Below are 23,715 nucleotides of genomic sequence, written 5' to 3'. Positions count from 1 at the left end.
AAATATATTTTAGAGCTCTCAAGCTGCAAGTCTTACATTCTGTCATATACAATACTACCTATTCCTTGTTGCAGCTAAGGTGAGACACATTGTTAACTCTTGTTAACTCATTGTTAACTCTCAAACTGAAGAAACAAGTGAAACTTTTATGTCAACTCCTGAAATATCAAGGAATGTTCTTGCTCTGTTCATACCACACGGTTTTAATATTTAAAATGAACTATGTATTTAGTGATTTAATTCAGATGCTGTACATTTTTAAATGAAATAGGATAAGTAAGAATTTACTCTTAGTAACTGAATGAAGGGTTTTAAATCTAACATATCTTTCGTACAAAATGAGAGAAAAGGTCAGCAGCAGGAGAACGTATCTGGTTACAGGTAGTTTAATGAACTTTTATTGCCAAATTAGCACAGGAACTATTTTATCACATGGGACATACAAGCAAACAGATTTCAAGACTACCTTACATGCTATTGTAAATCACAGCAATACATTTTAGAATGTGTGAAACATAAGAAAATAGTACTTTGGTTGCCAAAAACTGAGTCTCTCAGACATTTCTTCTGCTGAACAGAAAAGCTCAGACATGCAGTGATGTTATGCATCTGTATGTGGCACTGTAAGATGCTGAAGATGGTCCAGTGTTGCTTCAGGATCAGTCTTCTCATAGCTATGTGTTTCCTGGACTCTCGATAACCAATTTCTGCGTGGAATACAGTTGGCCAATAGTAACCTGAAATCAAATCAAAATATTAGAAAAAAAGGAAAGTAAACATATATAATTTTAATTTAAACTTCACAAAGGAGATTAAAAACTAACCATGAAGTGAGTAGCCCATGTATTATGCTTTTTCATAATGACATTTTCCTATAAGCATTTTTTCTAAATAATATTTTTCATCACCCTAGGCCTTAAGAAAAATAATGAATATGGAAAATAGCTGCATATATAAGATCTTGAAATAATGATGTTGAGGGATACTGCTCAAAGGCACACATTAACATTAGAAGTCATTACAGAAGAAACGCGTACAGCCTCCATGTTCAGAAAAATGAAAAGAAGGATAAAAAAAAAAAAAAAAAAAAAAAAAAAAAAAAGATATTATCAGCAGGTATTTCTGATTACGCCTTTGGGTGGAGAGCCTAGATATGAATTGCATGGTAGGGTCCTGTTTTCCAGCTCATTTGGAACCCCAATTTCTTTGCCTCACAAATGGTGAAAAGTTACCTGTACAGTTAATTCAGCAGGAACATTTTACACATGCTGGGACTAACCACAAGAGGTTATTCACACTTCATGTATTTGTGTTTTCCAGTGAGATGAGGAAATGAAAAATAACAAAAATGCAACACTGATGTTGTTTTGATTCCTCCTGTCCTTTTCTAGCCTGCATCGTGACATTGGTAAACTGTAGCTGGCAACAACAGCAGTCACACACAGCTCTTTGCTCAGCAGTTGAGATATGGAAGGAAGAAGTTTCATGCAAGTAGGCTAACGTAAGGAGAAGACAACATTTATTTTAAAAGTATAAAATTTGGAGTTGAATTTTTAATACTGATTATGCCATTTTTTGCCCCTAACTCTCTCCCCAAGGCCTGGGTACACAGCAGCTCTGTGTCCTTTTCACTGAAAATGTTATGTTTAATTAAGGAAGTAGGACAAAAAAGGCAGGTGCTTAATTACATGAAGCAGAATATATGTAGCAGAACTTAATACTACACTAACTTTACTTTCTCTCAAAATAGAAAAAATACTGAAATATTTTTTTCAGCATTTTTCATTTCCTATGTTTGAGGGGAAAAAATCCTGGCAGCTCTTAAATTTTCTCATATATGCCCACGCTCACATAAATGTAGATAATATTGCCTTTTAGGAAATGAGCTATTTAATCTTGATTAACAGCCTTGTCTGAAACATGTAACACATTGATTTTAATCTTGAAATATTCATTAGGAGGGAGCACGTATCAGCCATTCTTAAAGGAACAGCAGCTCTCCTTGCCAGCAAATATTCCACTCTTCAGGCACTCGGAGCTAAGTCAGTAACAGCATACGAGCAATTCTGATTATTTCTGAAATTCCTTATGCAGTATGCTGCATAGTGAGCATTTAAAACAAAGGCCACACGTAACTGTGTCATGTGTTACCGAAAGAAATTTTAAGCTGTCACCAAGCGTCACCAAACGGAACTCGCTGCTTCGGGGCTACACGGCAGGCTATATATACTTCACTTGCTGCCTTACCACAAACCATGCTGTAGTGCTTGATTTTTGTCCTCTGTGTGTTTTGGACCCCAAAGAATCTTTACACCTTTCCCACACAGCGCAGCAAGTTTAAAGGGAGGCTCAGGGAGATTACATAAATGCTGAAACCTGAATTGCCATTTTTTCTCCACCCACCAGGGAGATGGATGAGGCTGAGTACGTGACTTCTCAGTCAGTCACACTCAGCCAGGGCACGTGGCTTTGTAGGAGAAAGATGAAAGCTGCTGTTTTTTCTCTCCTCGTGCCAAGAGGCGGTGTTATCTACCGCTGTACCCCTTGACTTGAACACAATAAAGTCACAGATGTGTGTGTTGAGCTGTTTCCTTAACAAACCACAGGTTTGCACACATTTCAGAGTGTACAGCCAGTAACGCTGTGCCCTTCTGTCTTTGCTAGTCTGCTGCAGCTGACATGCTCTATTGCCTCACTTCCAGAATCTATTCCATAACATTTTAAGCTGCACTTTGAAACTTAAGTTTTTTCTTTTTTTAAACCGCTGGCCTCAAATTTCTTAAATTATGATCAAGCTTTTTGCTGTTTCCCATGCACTTCAGACAAAACAAATACATGTTCCATTTATAGCTGTTGAAAAATTCGCGTCTATAAACATCAACTGCATCAGCAGAAAGACGGCAGCAGTATTGACACACGGACATTCATTAACTCTCTGAATCGAAATAACATTCCAAGCACGCCCTCGCGGAAGTTAAGTCTAAAGGAAGCTTTCAAACAGCAAGCATCACCAGGATCATTCTCCCAAAGCTTCTAAAGAGTTAAGTAGCTATCAGTGTTCTTACTTCACCATGCATGCGCATTTAGTTTATACACAGCATGCCATTTACTCTTCTGGCAGATGGCTGGAAGCCAGCACAGAGGTCAGTGTCACAGCATTTTCATTAATCACAGGAAACTGTTGTGGAAAAAAGGGTCTAGCATTTGCTCGGCAACCTTGCTGCCCATAATTTTATTTACCTCTGTAAGGTAATGGTGCAATTTGATTCCGCAGGAAAGAATGCACGATAAAGAACCACTCTGTCATCAGGGAGAGACAATCAATAGAAGTATAAAGCTGCTTTTCAGATCTTACTGAATGACTTCTATGTCCGGATGAGTCTGTACTTGATGATTCAATTCTGTCTGCAGAATTCTCTACTTTAAAAATAAGCATGACGCATCCAGGTCTCAAAACCTGACAATTTATCCTTGTTTAAAGTTTTAGTATTATTCTATACGGTCCTTTTTTTCTCTTGTGGATGTGAGAAAGTTAATCTTGCCTTCCACCTGAACTCAGGACAAGCCATGCTTTCAGAAGGAAATTTGTCAGCGGACGTTAAGTGAGGCAACAAATGGGGAAAAAGAAGTTACTGAACAGTCAGCACTGATTCATCCTGTAGCACAGCTGTACTCTGCTTCTTATTTGGTGTTTGCGCATTCACTTACAAACAAGTGCTTTCCCTTGCTTGTGGCTGGCAGCAGTGACCCCAGGAAGAAACTAAACTATTTCATGCCATCTTCCAAGGCCAGCTCTGCCATACCGCTACATCGGGTCTGAACCCCAGAGGCTGCCCTCCTGTCTGACAGCCAGGGGCTTAGATATTGCAGACCCACTGCCACCGCTTGCTATGTACCGATGGGATCTTCTTCAGCTTTTAAAGGTATGTGTCACATCTGGTGGCACGAAGATTTTAGTTTGCTGCTCAGAGCTGAGCAAGAAGGTACTGCTTAATATTTTTGCAGCTCTGAAAACAAGGTGACCAGGTTTTAATTTTTTTTTTTCTGATTTGCCTCAGTCCTGTTAGAGGGCATGGTTCTGCTCTGAAAAGTACGGTGGCATCTTTCCTTGACAGCTCTGTCTATATTCAAAATGTCTGTCCACTTTAATAGCCAGTACCACATTTTGTCCTCCTTAGGGCAAAAGTGGCCAGGTGCCTATTTTTTCCCCATGTAATTGACAGAAACGTAACTGAGTGGTAAATAAACTGTGAGTACTAACAAATCCTGCTGAGCCAGCAGAACAAGATATTTCTTGTCATTGTCCCCAAACTACTCATCGTTATCTTCCTGCCAAACCTAACAGCCTCCCAACCACTAGCTAGCTGCTTGCGTCAGCTGTCACTGACAAATTTCAATCAGAAAGCCCTAAAACCACTCAGGGAATTTGCTACGGAGCAGATCTGAGCAAGGGTAACATCCAACAGGAAGAGGCAGCGTACAGCCATGGTGTACAGCCATGCGGGGGGCTCTGAAGAAGGATGGCCACAGCATCAGGAAACAAATTCAGAGTCAAAACAAGAAATCTGGTTTATAATCTCTTAGTAGGACTGACACCTAAGAACGGAAAACACCAATTTAGGTCTCAAACCTTGACAGCATCTTAGTACCTTGCACAGCTGGATGTTGACATACCTTGACCGAGTTTCCCAGCACGCAGAAAACATCATCCTCCTAATTGTAATCACGTACGCTTTCATGTAAATTAATGCAATATGACTACAGACACTTACAATGGTATTTTCTACCATCCCTTTCTAAGCAAAATCAACATAAGATTTGTATGGGAAGCAAACAGAGTGCTCAATGGGGCAAAAGATAAAGTATTTTCTCCTAATGATGTTTTGGATGTTTGTTAATCTCTCTGCTTGCAGCATAATTAAGTTCCAAATCTCCCCATAGAAACTTTATTTTCTATTGTGTGTTTGTTTAAACCAACTGTTAATCAAGTGATGAGACGGTGCCCAGAGAAACTACCCTTGCATGCTTCCCATGTGGTTTGCCTTCTCTGTCCCTTCTGTGCATCAACCTATTTGTAAAAACAAACAAAAAAATTAACAGGATTTATTTAATAACTCTCCCTCATTAAAAAAGTTTCCGAAGTAATCTCTCAGGAGCAATATTCTGCCCACAAAGGCAAACCAGCCCCAGGTTTTCACACCCTTTATTTTGTGTGATAGACAAAAGCAGAAGCAGCCTAACAGGAGATGGCAATAACACTCTTGCTCTGCGTAGAATCGTGTTATTGGTAAAGACAAGGTCTGAACACGTGAAAGTGCCACCACAGCATAGGAATGTGAAAACATCATAAGCAAGCAATTCCTTTAGCTCTCAATTATTTAAAAATCAATTTCCTGAGAGAGTCATTATGGAAGCAGTAAAAAAACATTTATTATTATTTTTTAAAGAAACGTAGATGATAACTAAAGTTAATGTACCACAGATGGCTTTGCATATTAAACACATTTATATATATATATATAAAAATAGGCTATTTCATATATGTGTACATACACACGCACACACGCATATGTATAAAACAATCTCCACATAAACATAGCAATCTTCTCTCTTTTGTTTCACATTTGCTTGTAGGGAAAAAATAGTTCCTTTACTACAGCCAGGAATCACACCAGCGTTTTCATGGTTATTAGGGAAAGAAAGTCCTGTTTAATGTACCTATATCATGTACACACATGTTAAATCAGCTTGGTTCATCTTGTTGCACCTGAGAAGTTGACAGGTTTATCTTACAGGCACACTGATGAACCTCAGCAAGGAAGAAAAGCCACTGACGACTCCACTGTCATACCACATATACTGCTGGTGATCCTGGCCTCTAACACCACACGAAGAACTCGTCCTTTCCTGTTTTCTTGCAGCACAATTATAAAATGTGTATTAAGTGAATACTGACAAGAACAGAAATGTATGAGAATAATGATTATTTGTAAGAGCCAGCCAGTGTTGTAAGTTGTTTACCTACTATCTTATCTGTTGGACAACGTCTACCAATTTGCAATCCTATTGCAAATGTTAGTAAGTGGATATTATTGTAATTACAAAGAATTCTCTTTTTTTTTTTTCCATGCCTGAAATCAGATGTTATTCACGACACACTCCATCATAAATATTTTCCATATTAACTAAAGACATTTTAATGGCTTTTATATAAATATAGACAGTAATTTCTGATGACTTTGTAATGCAATAATAAATACACCAATGTGGCTCATAGTAATTAAACCCAAACAGCAAACCAAAACCTCATCAATAACTGTTCAGTGCTTTACCAAATCTTTGTGTTGATGTTAAATGCTGTAGCAGCAGACTTATTTATTTTTGCTTAGGAAAGAGTGATGAAAAAACTGCATTTGGCTCCTTAAAGACAGTTTAAACACAGGTTCTTTACAGCTCAGTTCTTCTGAGCTGGAATCAGTATAGAATAAATTAGATGATGTTGGAGACATTTCGTTTCATTTTCAGTGACTCCACTTGTTCCAGGAATGGGAAAGAAAGCGAAAGGAAGCATGGTGCTAAGAAGTTAGAGATGTTGTATATTCTACTTTTGCCTGTGTTTTACAAGTGCTGTTTTCTTTGTTCCTTTGAGCCAAAACATCTTCTACAGCCAGTGCTACATGAAGATTTTGAAAAGGCAGGAAAATAACTACCATTTGTTCAATTTTCAATAAAGAAGGCGTGAAGTAAACTATCTAACAGGCAAGAATTTCTCTGGAAGTTATTTCTCTTCATATTGATAAATTATGTAGTTTTGCTAGAACCATAAGCACAATTGGCAGGATTTTATTCAGCCCATCACACATAATATTTATTTAGTGCTTTTATTAATCTGTTCTGGGGGTCCCCCTAAAGAGATACTTTTCAGCAGAGAATCGTATCTAATCCAGCAGTGATTAACACAAAATACTGTGGGCATATGTACATATGTACACAGAAGTGTATGATGAACTACAGTTGCAAGGTACTCTTCTTTTTAGACGCTATTTCTTACTAAAAAGAGGATTTATTATTATTATTTTTTTAATATAAATTACACAGACCTGCTACTATCCTTACAAGACAAAGTGGACATGACAGACATGGCCTTTGCTCCAAATAGCTACACACTTAATATAGCTTGAAATAACAAGTAAGGGTCCTAAACAGAAAGGAAAACATTGGAATGACAAGTAGGCAAGATCATGTGCTCCTTCAGTAAAGTCACACTGTTTCACTTCTCTTATTTCCTCCAAGCCTCTTGGCCTGCAGGAAAAGTGAAGGTGACAGGCAAAATGCCATCTTAAAAGCACGTGGGGCAATATCACAGGTGGCAGGAGCAGTGGCCAGCTGCAAAGGGGTAAGAAAAGGGGGAAGAGGCATCCCTCTACTGCTGCAAAGGTGACCCTCTATGGATTGCAGAGTGGGTCACAGGAGTGCAAGCAGCAACTGAGCTGGGCCTGAAACAGCCAGGTGCAAGTTTGAGACGACATGCACCCAAGGAAGAAACAGATCTGCACGCTGACCTGGAGATAGCTTGCTGACCCTGAAAGATCTCTGCTTGCTTTCCACGTACTGGCAATCGCTGGGCACACACCTCTCCTCTTCCTATTTGTTGCCTGCTATCATGCTTCAGCATCTTGCCTTATCTCTCTTGTTTATATATGAAACCTCCACCTCCACAGAGAAGATCAAACTCTTCAGAAAGCTAAGTGCAGAAGCAGCAGCTTTTCTAGAGTCAGTCCCATGTGGGTAAGGGGAAGGAAACTTAATATAGCCTGAGCTCTTCTGAACATAGCATGCAGAACAGAAAAATCACTTGGCTAAGATACTGAGCGTGGCAAGACAAGGTATACAAAACATTGGTACTTGAAAATACAGAGAGCTAGACAAAGACCTGGATAACACCGAGTGTGGTGTAACAGGTACTCTGGTAATGCTGACACATTTGGTATGGAAACGCTCAAGCCATACACAGAGAATCCTTTGTTTTATAGCAGCTGCTTAAACAAAATTAACCAAAGTCAGTGGGAGTGCCTGCCGTACTTTTCTGATTACTATCATACAACAGCCACTTTATCAAAATACATATTTTGCACTATATCCAGTAAAATACTGTATTTTGTTAATGGCCTTTGAGTCGCAAGAATGTTTAAAAAAATACATTTTTATCTCCCATTGGTGCTTTATTTTGGGAGGTGAAAGACGCAGTAAAGCTGCTGAATTTTTACATGAATGTGTATCAGCCACAGTTTAATTATTTGCTGCTTATTATTATCATACATGTCTGCTTCAAGACTCCATATTGTCCTCGCTTAACTTGTTAGTGCTGGTTACAGGATGGCACCAGGTACACTGCATTTTGTAAAGCTGACAGATGCTTTAGTACCTTTTCAAAGTCTTTCAACATTTTGAAAAAAAAAAAAAAAGAAAAAGTCAATCCTATACCTTATACACTTTCCCAAGACCTAAGGCACATAAAACCCCTTTTTCTGCCCTTCAAGAAAACTAAAGCTTTGATAAAACCAAGAACTAAACTCATTTTTACAAAACAAACAACTTACTTGAATATTCCCACATCTTTCTCTGCACTGATGCTACCTTACACATACCTCAGACATAACTACTGAGCTTATCTGTGCGCACATTCAAACAATATAATTAAACTTGAAAGAGCTGAATTTATCTTTAGAAATTATATTCCTATTTCCAAGATAAATTTTCTGTTGGATGCTTTGGATTTAATCTCTATCTTCACACAGAAAGTAGCACCTCATCTATTTAAATATTTACTTGTCAAGTCCCTATTGCTGAGGCTAATCCAGCACTTAGCTGATCTGTAAATGTATTAGAAAAGGAATAAGAGCTTTTATTTTTCTGCATTAACACGACTTCCTTTTTTGGCAAAATTCTAACATATTACTAAACTACAGTCATCTGTTCCTGACAGAATCACAAAGATAATTTCCTTGTTTATCTGACTCTCTTTGATGGAAGATATCCAAAGGTTTTTTTTTTTTTTTTTCCTTGTTCAGCTGTCATTTGCATTTTAGTACCTCCAAATTCAAATCCCATACCTGAATGTGACCTGCACTTCAAAGAGGTTTTTTTTTTTTTTTTTTTAATGGAAGAGTTACAATGGAAGCTGCATAAAGCACACAACTTCCTGGCTTCCATATCCTCAGGGGACCAGAAGTGGTCCCTCTAGCTCTTGGAAATCAACGACTTCAGCGTTTGGAAATTCAGCTGGAAAAAGCATTGTCTGGACCATCTCAACTCTTCAACCCCCTGAGCAGGGAACAGGTGAGAAGTACGTTGATATTTTAGGGCTAAGGATGGATTTGCCAAATTTCAGCTGAGGTTTGTGACTGTGTGTTACCACTTTATAAAGACTGTAGCATGGACAACCTGAGACAAATTCTCAGGTTTGGTTCAGTTTCCAAACACCTGAGACAAAAAAATGCCATTAGGCAGCCTCAGCAGAGGCTGTAGTTGCAAAGTGAGGGAACTACTCCATCACTCCAGAAGATGCTGCAGGTGAAGATGTGGAGACTGCAGTCCTCCTGCACCTTTCACCACCCAGCACCAGGCATACCTGGGGCAGGAGTCACCCTCCCTGCCTCCAGTGCGGAGGTGAACAGCTCTCAGCACCACACAGGGCTGGAGACAAGCCCTCAGGCTTGAGCAGGCTCAGAATTTGACCAGTGTCCTCTCATCAAATCACTCTTCAGTCGGCAAGCTCGCATGCAACTTGCTTGTTGAATGTGTCCTGTACACAAATGAGTTAATTTCCCACTGCTCCTCAGCCCAGCCCTTTTCACAAACATTAAAAAGAATTAACGAGGGAGAAAATAATTATTTGCAAACCCTCCAGCTCTTGAGCAGAAGATATCTATGTTTGTGTGGATAAAGGGCGTATCTTACATTTACTTGTTTAATTGGAATAAACTACAACAGCACTATTTTATTTATTTATTTTTTGGCTAAGATAAATTACTGCGTTTAGCACAGCTGGTAAAAGCTAATTCTGTACACACAGTTCTTTTCACTAGTGTGGGTGGCAAAACATTTTCAGCAACTGGCTTAATTAGTTCTTCCTTCTTTGCAATAGCACAGGACACTTAACAGGAAAAAAATAAAAAGATTTAATAGAATACGTGGTATAAAATAATCATGTTTGCTCTTCTGGTTTTGCCAGATCTCCCTTACTCAGTGTCACGCCATGCAGAGGCTCGCCCTGGTATTTCTCAGCAGCGATAACAATTAGCAGCGAGAGGCTAGCGGTTATGCCAAATATAGCCCGGGAACAACCTCTCCTCTTCTGCACAGGACACATTCGAGCATTCCTCAAACAAAACGAGCTGGCCAAAAGCAAGCAGCACAGCAATGGGAGCGCCACGGAGGGCTTTCCCCTCTGCAGAGCTGCCATACGGCCTGTGGGTGGATTATTGGGGAACGACTGGGAAGCCCGCGCTGCGAAGGAGACGAGCTGCCGAGCACAACCTTCCCGACAGGGATTATTTGTATGACAGAGCCCAAGGTGGGTGCCAAGCACAATCATTTCAGCTTCACTGCTCCCAGTGTATGGCACGCCAGCCGACAGCCACGACCCAGAAGAAGCCTGAACACCCCCAGCACAGACACGGACCCCTCCATCCATCCCCTATCAGCTGGAGAAGCGCCGGGGGGGCTCTTCCAACAGCACAGACATGGAGTGCCTACGTCCCACAGCTGCCAGCAAGATACAGCCCCCCCCGAGATAATAACTGGGGCTGGCAAGATACGTTTGACCTCCTGAATGCCAGAGGGAGAGAAGGGAAAAGGCCAGAAAGGGCAGAGGCATCTGTATTTACCTTCATTATATGCCATTTAGGAAGCAGCCAGGACTATTTTTTCTGGCTGTTTTGTCTAGAATGACTCTGGAGCTACACTACAGCGAGTAACAAACCCATTTAAAAACCAGTCCAAAGAATTACAAGCCATTAGAAATATTTCTCCTTGTCCTCACTAGTTTGAAGAAAGGCAGGAGTATGAAACATTTCTCTTATGAAAAACTGAATGTGGAGGGGGAAAGCCAAATTAAAACTGAAGGACTGTTTTAGTAAGACAAAATAACCAATTAGTGAGGAAAACTTTTAAGATATCTTCAAGAAAAGCAAGTAATCAAAGTACAGATAACATTGTTTTCCCATATTTGCTGTTCCTATTTTTTTTTTTCAGGGGATTATTTTTACATATGCCTATTCATTTCTTTTGGCAGCAAGCAGAAGATGATGGAGGGCTACTCCATAGATAGCATCAGGCAGACTGATTAGGAACAAGAACCCATCAAAACTTCTTGTAACTGTTGACAGCTCATTTATGAGCAGTCTGATACTGAGAAAAATTTCTAATACATACTTCTCTATAAAAGCTGTTAGAAAATCTATGAAGCTTTGGTCCTTGGAAGTTTGTTGGTAAACTTTGAAAAGATTGTTCAAAAACACTTCAGGAAAAAACAAAACAAAGCAATGAAACAATAACAGACAATTAAGGGGGAATACATTGAATTTAGAATTTTGTCAGTGGAAAATTCCATCCGAAATAATTTCTGACATGACACTTCTCATTTTTTCTATCTTGACAGGTTACATATTTCTTAGTATTCATGTCTGTATGAAAACATTGAACCAAAAGGGGAAAATAACTGATTATAGACAGAAAAAGCTACTATGAGGGATATAGATAGGAAGCTGAGATCCCTTCAGTGCCTTGAAGTACTAATCATCTCAGAGCTACTTTTAACAAAAGGAGAGTAAGATTAACTGGCAAGAGATTAGAAATGATTATTTAATATATGCAATTCATTTTGTTCTTTAACATACACACATTACAAAAAAAAAATCTTGTTCATTCTGTGCCAGATTATTTATTTTGCCATTTTAAAATACCATATAAACCTTATGAGTAGAAAAGAACCCCCCTTTGGGGGAAAACACAGGAAAGTGAGCCAGTAGATGGCATTGTGGCACTTCAAAAGACATTTCAGAAAATCCCACTTAAAAAAATGCAAGCCTAAATCCCACTTAAAAAATTGCAAGCCTAAGTACTGTGTTTAACCACTTACTGCTTAACCAATGTAGTATCTTGCTCCTGCTCAATGCTACACATGCTCAACTGAATAAACAAAACCACACCATGTAGCTGCACTGTCATATTAGCTCTGAAACAAATCTCCTCTGCTCTGGTTCCCAAATCCAATTAGCTCCGTATGCTAGAGTTACAATCCCAGATTTGAAAAGATGATCCTTATTTGATGGCTAATGCCCCATGAGCCATGGCCATCAAGGGGATACCAGAAAGAATGCTTTTAGTTGACAAGTATTTTCTAAAAGGCAGTCACATACAAGATCTTACACATCAATGCAGATGATATCACACAAAAATCCACTGCAGAAAAATTATGTTTAGGGCATAATATCCTTCCGGAGTATTTTAAGAACACTCCCATTTTCTTTCAATTAAACTTTCAATTACGCTCTCACAGCTATGGAGGAGAAGACTGTGGCATTAAGGACCTCACTTTCTTGTGTATTGCACCAATTTTCCAATCTGCTAAAACCACAACAAAATTGAAACCATCTTGAAGCACTAGATGTACAGAAAAAAAATCAGCAATTTACTTTAAGACTTATACGACACACAGAAAACCTTATTTCAACTTGTGGTTAGTAGTTTGTCTGCTCACTACTTAATGGACAAATCTGCTTTCTCTGGACCTGCTCTTAGCAGGGCTTGGGCCAGAGACCTCTGCAGGCCACTTCCAATCTTACATATGGATGCCTGAGGCTTACGTACAGATGTCCCTCCTGAGAATTCATGTTTAAGACAAGGTCTGGTTTCACTGTGGTATTTGACTTGTATCCTTGTATAATAACAAGAAGAATTCAAGACAGTGTAACCAAATCTGCCTAGCTTAGGGCCTCTAACTTAATTCAATAGTGTTCTGCAAGTGACAAATTTTCAGACTTCCTTCATGTCCCTTCCAGACTAAATTAAAGCAGTCTAGTTTTCCTGAAGGAGAATTTCCCCTTCAACTCTGCATTTTCTGATCGGCTAATATATGAATTATAAAACAATCAAGCAATGGAAACCTCATCGACAAATTAAAAGAACAACTCAAATATTTTTGACAATTTAGTGTGTATGTACAGACCCATCAGGCTCATTTGACCAAAGCAATTTTTGTATGTGGAAATCCCCCTCTTTGAAATTTAAGTAGCTTTTAAAAACACAGAAGAATATGAGAAAAATCCCTCTGTGAAGCTAGTATTACTGTGAATGTTTAAATAGTATACATTAATGAATCCCTCCTTTCCCGAACAGAGAGGTCAGGTTGGACTGGAGCACCCACCCGGGAGGGCAGTGTGACAGTTCTTTCCTCTCACCATCACAGACAGAAGCGGTCCCATCTGTAGAGGCAGACAGCAAACGTTGCAATTCCCAAAGCACTTTGAAGAGGAAAGAATGGCGGAGAAGGGAATGCAAGCACTGCTGTCCTGGGTGGGTTCAGAGCTTTTTCCAGTACGTTGTCCCCAACACTGGTCATCAGCAGGTCCTCTGAGAGAGGCAGCACGAACATGGCAAGTATACATTTATCTTTCTTCTGGAATGCCTCCCCTGCTTCCAGCGACCACAACTTCTTGACAACTTCCTGTCCACGTAGCTGCATTCATACCATCCTGATAAAAGGCTCGATTAATTTGTCTCACCCGTGTTTGAACCCATCCACATGCTGGCTTCCTCAGCATGCTGTGGCAATGAGTTCTAGGATATAAACTGTGCACTTCTGTTGAACTCTCAAACTTGAAGGCTACTCCTTTTGCCGTAGAACTTGTAATAATGTCACTCTATTTTTACTTTCTTCATGCTGCTCAGCAAGATTATCCTCTTGGGAGAGCTTTCAAGGTTCCTCACGGAGGTACCTTCCTTTATGCACAACTACCCAGGAAGGAGGACAGCAGCCTATGGAAGGGCTATTCAACCAGCTAACACATGTGTGGCCAGGAGCAGTGAAAGCAGGACTAATGAGTGGCATAATCCCAGACAAGCTGCAAGAGCACCTTGACATCTGCAACCAATCTGACAGTAAAAACTGGTTCGTCTAGGGAAAGGCTACCTGAATGACTGCTCTTACTATTATCAATGCACATCTTGCAGGATTGTTGGGAAAGCAAAAGAAAGTCCTCATGACAATGGAGGGAAAAGTGCACTGAGGCCCACCTCTTCTCAAAAGCAAACACAACAGCACTAGCTACTTCGCTGCCAGGGATTGGTCTGCAGAAGGGACTCCCTAAGAACAGAGCACACCAAAGTTTAGGAGTGATGTTCAGAGTGTCCAGCTGCGCCTACTTACCTCAGTCTGGTTCAGAAAGTCGCTTGTGCCAGGGTGGACCCTTGGAATAAATAAAGCATGACCTTGCACGGTGACCCCCAGTGTTTGGTGGCTAACAGGAAAAGGAAAGCATTCGTCCCCTCTCTTATTTATGATGTATATTTGGTCTTGTATCCTGTGAAGCTCAGGGCTGGGGATTGCCGTAAAACCAGTAGGAAGATGATACTGGGTCACCTGATGGTTTTGAGTTCCAGAAAGTTCATTTCTACCTTAAAATTAGTACACACCTGTCTAGCCTGGACCTAAATGTGACTTGAAGAGGACACTACTAGGTGTTACTGAGAAAAGAAACTTAGTTCTTTTCCTGTGTTCATCAGTTACCCCTTGCTGTGAGAGATCTTGATGGGGAAGGCAGTCTGACTCTTTTAAGAAAGACAGTTTTTTCCCAGCAAGTCCTGTCTGTTTTGCCCTTGCAACTGGATCTATGGAAACTGATTTCCTCCCAACCACATCGAGTGCTTGACCTTTTTGCCCTTTGGCATACTTTACTTGTAAGCATCAAGTCTTCTTGTATGGCCACCACTTCAACAGCATTAGAGTTGGAGCACGTGTGAAAGCACTCATACTCTGATCATGTCATGTGGTTTTCTCAACCCATTCAGCAGCTCATGGTGTAATGGCCAGACCCTGCCAACCAATTCCAGCTCTGTCCAGTACTGGTTTTAGAGAATTTTAGCTAACCCCAAAAGATAAGACTATTTTTTTAAGATGTCTGTTGCTTCAAAATTCACATTGTGAACAATCTGTATAAATTACTGTTGAAAAAATCTTAAATTAGCTTGGTGCTGATTCACCAAAGCTGAGGCCATTGTTTAATCTAGCACCAGAGGGGATTTTCTGAGACAATGTAAAAATGGTAACAACTGTGGTTGTGCCACAGGCTTTCACTGCTCTTCCAGGACAAAATTATAGTCAGAACAAAAATATCTGCCCTTACTTGCACAGATGCTGGGAAAATTTGTGGTACAATTCACATTAAAGCTGTCTGTACAATTTTCCCCTACTGTTCCCACCACTTGCAGGGCTGGTAACCATTTGTGAAACAACAGCTTCCTAACCCATACCCAGCAACAACCACACAACATCTGTACCATGTGTAGAGCTCAGTCTTATGGTTCCCTGAGGTTGGAGGCTCCCCACTGACAGCATCTGTCCAAAAGGAAATGCAGATGGCCATCTTCTCTGGACTTTTCTGCCCACCTGACCTAGTGCTCTTTACACCAGTCACTTGGGCAGATTTAAGGCAGGTTGACAAAACCCCTTGGGTAAATTAAAGAGTTAATTATGTGACAATACTTCTTGGTCCTAAACATTGGATTAATTGTTGGGGATCTGTTTATAGTTTCATTATAAGACCAAATCATCAGAGAATGTATTACCCTCAGGATACTACATTTGCTAATTCGCTGTATAATTCTAGGGTTAATTGACAACTTCTTGACATTCCTAAAATCAGTTCGACAGATTTTCCAGGCACTCCAACACTGCCTACAGCAATTCTAAGCCAGATACAATAATATCTACTGCCCACAAATAAAAAGAAAAAGCTCTCAGCTCAGCAAGAATTATGGTTCTTGAAAAAATAAAATAATAAAGAATCCTACAAGTTGGTGCATAGGATCTTCTGTACAAATCGGCATTTAAAGACTAATGTTTCTCACCTTGCTGCAAGCTCACAATCCAATCAATAGACACATTCATATATATCAACAAGGAAAAAAAAATACAAATAACAGCCAGAAGTAGAGGATGCTTAACCCTAGGATACCTTCCAATTAGGAATTTCTTTAAACTGCAAGCATCCAAGTCAAATTTAACTAATAAGTTAAAATTTTATTATTTTGATTTTTGAGCATTTACATTCTCACCTCTGTAAACTCATTCTTTAACTGCATACTCAGTTATAGACAACTTCTTTCAAGCGGTATTTCACTTCATTTCCCCAAGCCTGGTAGGGTTTTATGGTTACACTGTCTGCATTTCTGCTGGCAATAACTTCTGAAGCTGCCAACTCACTTTTACAACAGAGTAAAGATATTAAGTTCTCACAAGTTCCTAAAGATACTAGGAACTACCTACACGAGAAACCCAAATTAATAGCTTCTCTGGAGGAAAGGTAACAGCGTCAAGTGCAGTTCTTTCTGGTTAGGCATCAGAGAATCAGTTTGGAAGAGAGAGGTTGTAAAATGCTTCAGCTACAGTGTAAGCTAACACAAGACCTCTTAAGGTCTCGTAAGAGAATCATGATAACTGAGCCATGAGACCCAACAACATGGACAAGCAGATTTCATAAACTGAAATGTTCACAGTCTCTTTTTAAACTTCAGACCCTTGTGCAGTGACTGTGTACTTCCTCCCCACCCCCCATTACTGGCCCCCGCTTTCAAGTGCCAGCTAATATCACCTTCTGCTCGACACAGGACAAGATCCACACATGACAGCCTCAAACAGAGGTCACTCATCCCCTGCAAAGTCCTCTTGTAGATTGTCCCATGTTCTGAAGCATGGTAAACACCCACCCTCCTCCCTAAGTTTCGATACAAGCTCTTCAGCATCTGTAAATAGGAAGCACCCAGCACAGGAGCTGAACTTGCAGTGTTGGTGTTACAGGACATAAGACTGATTTCTTTCAGTCACAGAGGAAAATGTTAAGTTGTTAAAGGACATTGTAAGAGATGGAATAAAACTACAGCCTGCCTGAGTAATTATGCAAGTGTTAGAAAACTCCATGTGCCAACCGAGGAAGTTGCTCTTACAAACAAGAATGATAAATACCATATTTGCATCAAAAGATATTTTTCCTTTCAACTTCCAACTAGACAATAACAACTTACAATACCATTTGAGGGAGAAGCTTTCTCAGGAAATACACTGGAAACTCATTTATTGTTTTCTGTAGCTCAAATGATCCTTGACACAGTTCCTCTCCAGATCTTTCTGCCTGCTGCCCACCCAACGCTGACACTTTGGTTCTACGAGGAAACCAAGTCTCCTTTCGGCACCAAGGGCATGAGGAACTACATAGCAACTCTTTAAGCAGTGGTCTAGCTAAAAAAAAAAAAAGCATAGAGAGTCTGAGCAGATACATTATTTGCCTTGGTCCAAGTCAGATTACTGAGTGTTATACTTCAAACCTGAGAAGTGAATGCATTTATTTTGAGTATTTCTCTTCTTCTACTCTCCTTTACAGAAACATGCAGCCTCTTTACATGATGCAGGCTGAAGTAACCCTGCTGAAGAGGCATCACTTGTATGTAAGGGAGCTTGAGCAGTTTATTCATGCAAGAAACCTGTTTTCTCTGAGGATGGGGGGAACCAGTCCAGAAGGAAGCTCTGACAGGGAACACTAGGTCCTTGAGCAGGGGGTCCTAAAGCAAAAATCAGTCAAACGTGTAGAATAAAATGGTGCACTACAGTGTCTAGTGTCCCAGTTTCATGGTATGGGAATCGGGGGAACAAAGTCATCCTGAGGTGACTGCACTTCGTCACTTACAGGCCTGTTCGGCAACACCCACTGACAAGGCCAGAAGCCAGCAGCAGCAGCAGCAGCGTGCCACAGTGAATGCAAACAAATAAAACAAGGCAAGGCTCAGTGTCAGACAAGAAGAAACCATCTTTTGAGGGGTAAAATTATACTGGCAAAGACTGATGTAAAATGAAGATGATCCATTATTTTCATAAGTGGCAGGAACTTTCTGTCTATTCCAAAATAAAGTAAGGCCCTTTGAAATCGGATACCACTTATCACTAAGTTAAATGCTAGGAAGGAAAATACTATAGATGAGCACCCAGAACATTAACACACTGCACTTCCTTTTACATCCAAATGGCCATCTTTCTGCTGTTAAAAAGTTGATGTTCTCAGCATTTAGACTGTTTTGCTTCTGCTGTGAAAAATATAAGAGGGAAGGTCCGCGGCCTTTTGGACTCTGTGCCAATAATGCCAGTCAATACTAGCACGTAAGTTTTTAACGATTCACTATACCGTTTGATTATCCGCTCCTCAAAACCACCTTAATTAGCAGAAATATTGATTTTACACTGTTCAAGCCTAACAAGCTTAAGAAATACGAGCTGAAAAAAACTAGTACTGAATAATAATAATAAAATAATAAACTGATATAGTAATAAAATTGTAACAAAAAGAAAGCATCTTTCTGGATATAAACTGAGTTGCAGTCGGTAACATTTTAAGTCATTTTAGTTTGCATCCTGCTGAGGCTATCATTTATACAGTGCTGCCTTGCCAAGCAAGTCACCAAGTGCTCCTTGAGACGACATGGTTGCACTGCTGTCACACTGTACTGTCTGGTTCAAAATATTCTCCCTGAAGTATAATAGAGTCACAGCACAAAGCAAATGGTGCCAAAGGTCTAGCTGACAATCTTTTTTTTTTTTTTTTTTTTTTTTTTTTATCAAGGAGAAAAGCCACTTGGTCCAAACCCAGATTTTAAAAAGAATGACAGAAAGTTAGTGTTAATTCATTCAGCAATTTTCTTTTTCCTCACACATTTTTATCTATTAAAACAAACATTCTCCTTCTCTCTGCAAGAAATTCTGAGCACCTTTTCAGTCTTCAAAACCATAGCGTATTTGAAGTAAATGGACACGTTTTAAAATAGAAAAAAGAAGTCTTCATAACTAACTCAACTAGATAGACTTTGAAGTCTGAAGGGACAAGTGAGTAAGTCAGCCTCTCCTTCAGTTTTAAGCATTGCCAGTGATTCCCGAGATAAACTTTTGACAATTTTTGCTATAGCACTTTCACTTTTTCAAATACTCCATTTGCACAAATGTAGTTGAAATAAAACAGCATCCTTCTTCCATAATAAAAGATTAAATGCTTTCATTAGATGCCCAGAAAGATGATTTAGTTGAAGAACCTTGTCATTTCCTATGTCTTAATAATAAATAAGACACACCTTCCCCCCTTTTCTTTAAAGGGCCAACCTACAGTAGGACGGTACTCACAGACAAGGAGGGTGCAAACAGTTTTTAAGTAAAAAGAACACATTTTAATCCATTCTTCCCTGACAGTAAATGTATCTTTCAGAAAAGATAAAAAGCATGTCTTAGCCTTATGCAAAGAGCCAAAGTAAATAACTAAATCCTGGCTAATATTTGACAGTTGCTGCCTTATGGAAACACAGAGGTTTGCAAGGATAGCAGCAGAATGATTAAACTGTAAAACAGTATGTCAGCTGTTGAAGAGATTAAAAACCAACAGTCTGTATAACAGCAACAAGAACAAAGACGAACAGGGGAACAGCAAGTGGTGGTGGTGGCATCTGCAACACCAGAAGTGTGTGTCTGAAACATGCCTGAGTTCTTACTTCAGCTTCTAAGTGAGTATCACTGCTAAGGTTGAGCCCATTTAACAAATTCTGCCTCAACTTGAGCTTGGCATCTGACCAGTTGGAGTTATATACAGAATGTAACACAAGCAGGACTTCAGAACAGCACCTCAGGCCAGAGCGTACACCAACACATTTCCTTCCTGTTTGCAAGGACCAAGGCTCCAGATTTGGATTAGAAAAATGCATCACAGTCAGAAACAACTGGTGGAACAGGCCATGGAAGGTATTAAAACCCTCTCGTGGATGTATACGTGAAAAACATGGTCTAATTTCTAAGGAAATTTTCTTATTGCTGCCAGAGCTCATTCAGTTCTACCTATGTTAGAAAAGCTGTTCTAGGTCCTAACACGAAAAGTATACCAGCAGTTCACCCCCAGTTTAAGTACCACCCACGCTAAATGACAATTCATGAAAAACTGTACAGAATGTCAGCATCAGTCAAGAGCCAATACTCTTTGAGCTAATACACCCTGTTATCAACAACAGGCAGCTGAGAGAATGGCAGCTCATTTTTGGATTCCAGGCTAGACTGGGTACAACTGCAATCACCCTGTGGGCTTCACAGGAACAGTGGTTAGCGACTTGTTGCAAGCACATAATGATGTAACAGCTCATGCTTTCAACAAGCTATTTCAAAGTTTTTCTTTTCTTCACATTTTTTTTTTTTTTGTCTTTAGCTATGCTCTCATTTTCCTTTCACTGACTTTACTGAGAAGATTAATGATGAAAATGAGATCTTTTGGAACTTGCTTCTGTATACGAATTGTACCTTCAGAGTTCATCTAGGCAATGGAGTCACTAAGGCTACTTAAAAAGCTACTAATTGCTGTATTTCAATGGATGCAGTGTGTTGCTTGAACTGATCTTCACCTAATTACCAGTAAAACGTTTACTTATGTTCCTTAATTAGTAGAATTTACCAACACATTCAGGTAAAGCCAGACACCTAGATGCATGGGCTTAATGAGGTGGCAAATAATGCAAACAGAAATAAAGTATTACCTGTTTAAAAACTATCAGGTAAATAGATTTGTATAAAGCAGAGGTATAGGTCATACTCAATACAATTTTAACAACTGAAATGGACTTGGTGCTTATTCCTACCTGTTACTATAGCCTCCAGTTCTCACTTTTTAGTGTTCTGTACCAGCTTCAGCACTGCAAACTTGTAATCTGAAATGTATATTTATTTATGTGACTGCACATTTCATTGTAGGTACTTCAAATCATTTTGCCAAATGGATCTGTTAAATTTCACAAGCTTTCTGTGATGTAATGCAGTATACTAACTTTCCAGCAGTCAGGTCCACTTGACATTGAGAAGAATGTTGTTAGCATTCGCAAGCTACTTTCAGTTTCTGCTGATCAAATGCATGTTACTGTCTCTGAGTCAGGATACACAGGGCAAACTGATACAATTTGAGAAAAGTGAACCAGAGGATCCAAAGAGCACACAAACAAAGGTGAAATGTTACTAATTTGTCTAAAATATTAATTACCAAGTGTAACTCCTGTCCATACAAATTTTTCTGTTGAAATAAGTTCATGGTCAAAAGGAAGCAAGAGAACAAGGTAGAGGTTAATTTCTAACATGTATGATGATTTACAATCAATCAAGGACAGTGATTTGGTTCCCTTGTCATTGTCCTGTTATTGAGAATTGTAAAGCGGCAGGCATATATTTAGGGGATCTTTTAAGAATGCCAGCAAGAAGCTTCCTAAACGGTATTTTCTTGCAACCACAGAACAACTTAGAAATGTTTTCTTGTAGTTAACTATGACTGCAATAACAAACACAAAGGTCTTGCAAAAACAAACACCAAGTAAAAATTGCTGTTGGAGTCTGCAGGAAGGACAATGCTTAGATGTGGACGTTACAGGCACAATGTCCTGACAGATCACATCTACCCATGAAAGAGGTTAAAACATGCAAAACAAAACTAACATCTTCAGATGTCTCAAGACTTGAAGCATGGACCCTGAGTTACACACCTACACTAGCAGTTAGGACTTCCCAAATTCTGAAAATTTCAAGTTTCTGTAGAAGACAAGACGCTGTGGAAGAACAATGGCAGAGACTGTGCACATAAAGGGAAATGATCTAACTCACCAAGTTCTCCAAACTGCAACTATTAGAGGATAATATCTGGTGGACATCAAGTGGGGAAATTAATGCATTTGGTATGAGAAATCTCTGGCCTCTCAAAGCACACATTGTTCCAAATACCATCATCGCAGGTGAGCAGGTAGGTGTCTAATGACTAGATTATCTTGCCTGCTCAAGTTCTTAGGCATGAGACCAATGGTTCACAAACAATTCAGAGGCCAAGTAGAACTTTTGTTACTATTTACCATAAAAATCAAAATCTGCTTCTCTCAGTGATAACGTACTGATACAACCATTCGGCAGTCTCTCAGGTACCAGCTGACTGCCACAGAAGTGAACACAAGTGCGTTACTTTCCCTACAGCCTCTGGTGTTCAGGTGTGGTCAGGCCAACAGGCAGTGGAAGAAACCCCTGCTGCCTCCCTCCATGGTTCTTGTAGTGCCAGCTCACTGCATGGAGCAAGAAACTTTGGGTATCAGGAAAAACACGCTGGAGGACAAGGACACATGGAGTGTTTCATACTTCTGGTTTACTGAATCCCTTTGTGATTTGCTGTTACCCAGCACCAATCCAAATTGTAATGAAGTTGACATACAGCTATTCAGCCATAAAATCAAAACTGACGACATGAAAACATATACTAAAGACACAGGTGTGGAAATGAAAGGAAAACTGTAACTGGTCTACACTGACTGGGAATACACCTCCTTGCTCCCAACCTCCTTGTGGTGAATGATATTCAATCTCACTCTCTTCAGCAAACCATTACTTAATATATCACTTTTAACTGTTATGTTTTGTATGTCAAATGCATGACAAATGTTGGTGGCCTGAAATCTAGAAGCACTTTATTATGTTAAATGAAACAAAATAAAGTCCACCCTGCAAAATACTAGTATTTTATACCGAACATATTAAAAATAATTTCACATCGATAAATACAATAATCTTCTTAACCTTTAAAAACAACATTTCCTACTAAATGATCATAAAACCATTTGTTAGTGCCTGTTGTGGTTTACTTATAATTGCTACATCGTAGGCGTCCTTGTACCACCGACAGGAAAAAATACAAGTTCCGCAAGCTAGAGCAGAAGAAAAGAAAATGTAGGGGTTCTCACTCCATTAGGTCCCCTCACCTTACTGACTTTTCTCTACGGCCATAAAATGGTTGCTGCGGAAAGTACAGACACCTGTATATATGTTGTTCTCACACTGCTCACAACCTAAATCGTAGAACATTATCACCTATTTACTTTAAGTTCTTACATATTTTAATTAACTAACTGCAAGCAGGTTACTTCAACACACAACTCAAATTCTCTGTGCTATTTTCCTGGTGCATTTTCTAAATAAACATACAATGTCCTGGGTGTCCTGGAAAGGATAAGTAAAGAATAAGCAAATAGCTTGCCTTCATTTTTTAAATTAATTAATAAAAATAAAATAAAATTCTCAAATTAGAACAGAACTTAGGCAGGTCTGAACTGACATTTTCTGCAGCAGAAATATTGCCTAAGCCCTTTCAGAACTTGCTTGCATGCCAGAGAAAATATTTTCATTTCCTTGAACTTGCTAGGCAACTCACCAACGTGAAGTATATGGTAAAAATCCTCTCTAGCAATATCAAGCCTGGAATATTTATTAAAAACATTTGCAATCCATGAAAACAAATACTAATTCTGCACATATTCAAACTATGAACTCCACTTTGTGTATTAAATAGCACAACAGAACCTCATCTAAAACAGATTTTCATATTGGAGGGGAAGAGGTGGTGG

At 39.5% G+C, this 23,715-nt stretch overlaps 1 protein-coding gene across 1 annotated transcript in view; it reads right to left on the bottom strand.

The window, feature by feature from the left end:
* Window positions 1-370: 370 nt before the first annotated feature.
* The window catches only part of LYRM4 (LYR motif containing 4), a 94,222-nt gene continuing 70,877 nt past the window's right edge, over window positions 371-23,715 (bottom strand). Inside the window, exon 3 of the mRNA XM_032181403.1 lies at window positions 371-737. Coding sequence (XP_032037294.1) covers window positions 675-737 — 63 coding nt within the window. The 3' untranslated portion in view covers window positions 371-674. The remainder of the gene's footprint in view (window positions 738-23,715) is intronic.

This window comes from Aythya fuligula, chromosome 2 (genome assembly GCF_009819795.1).
Source record: "Aythya fuligula isolate bAytFul2 chromosome 2, bAytFul2.pri, whole genome shotgun sequence".
Classification (NCBI taxonomy): Eukaryota; Metazoa; Chordata; class Aves; order Anseriformes; family Anatidae; genus Aythya; species Aythya fuligula.
The sequence above is the reverse complement of the archived record's forward strand: the minus strand, read 5'-3'. Positions and strand labels throughout refer to the sequence as shown.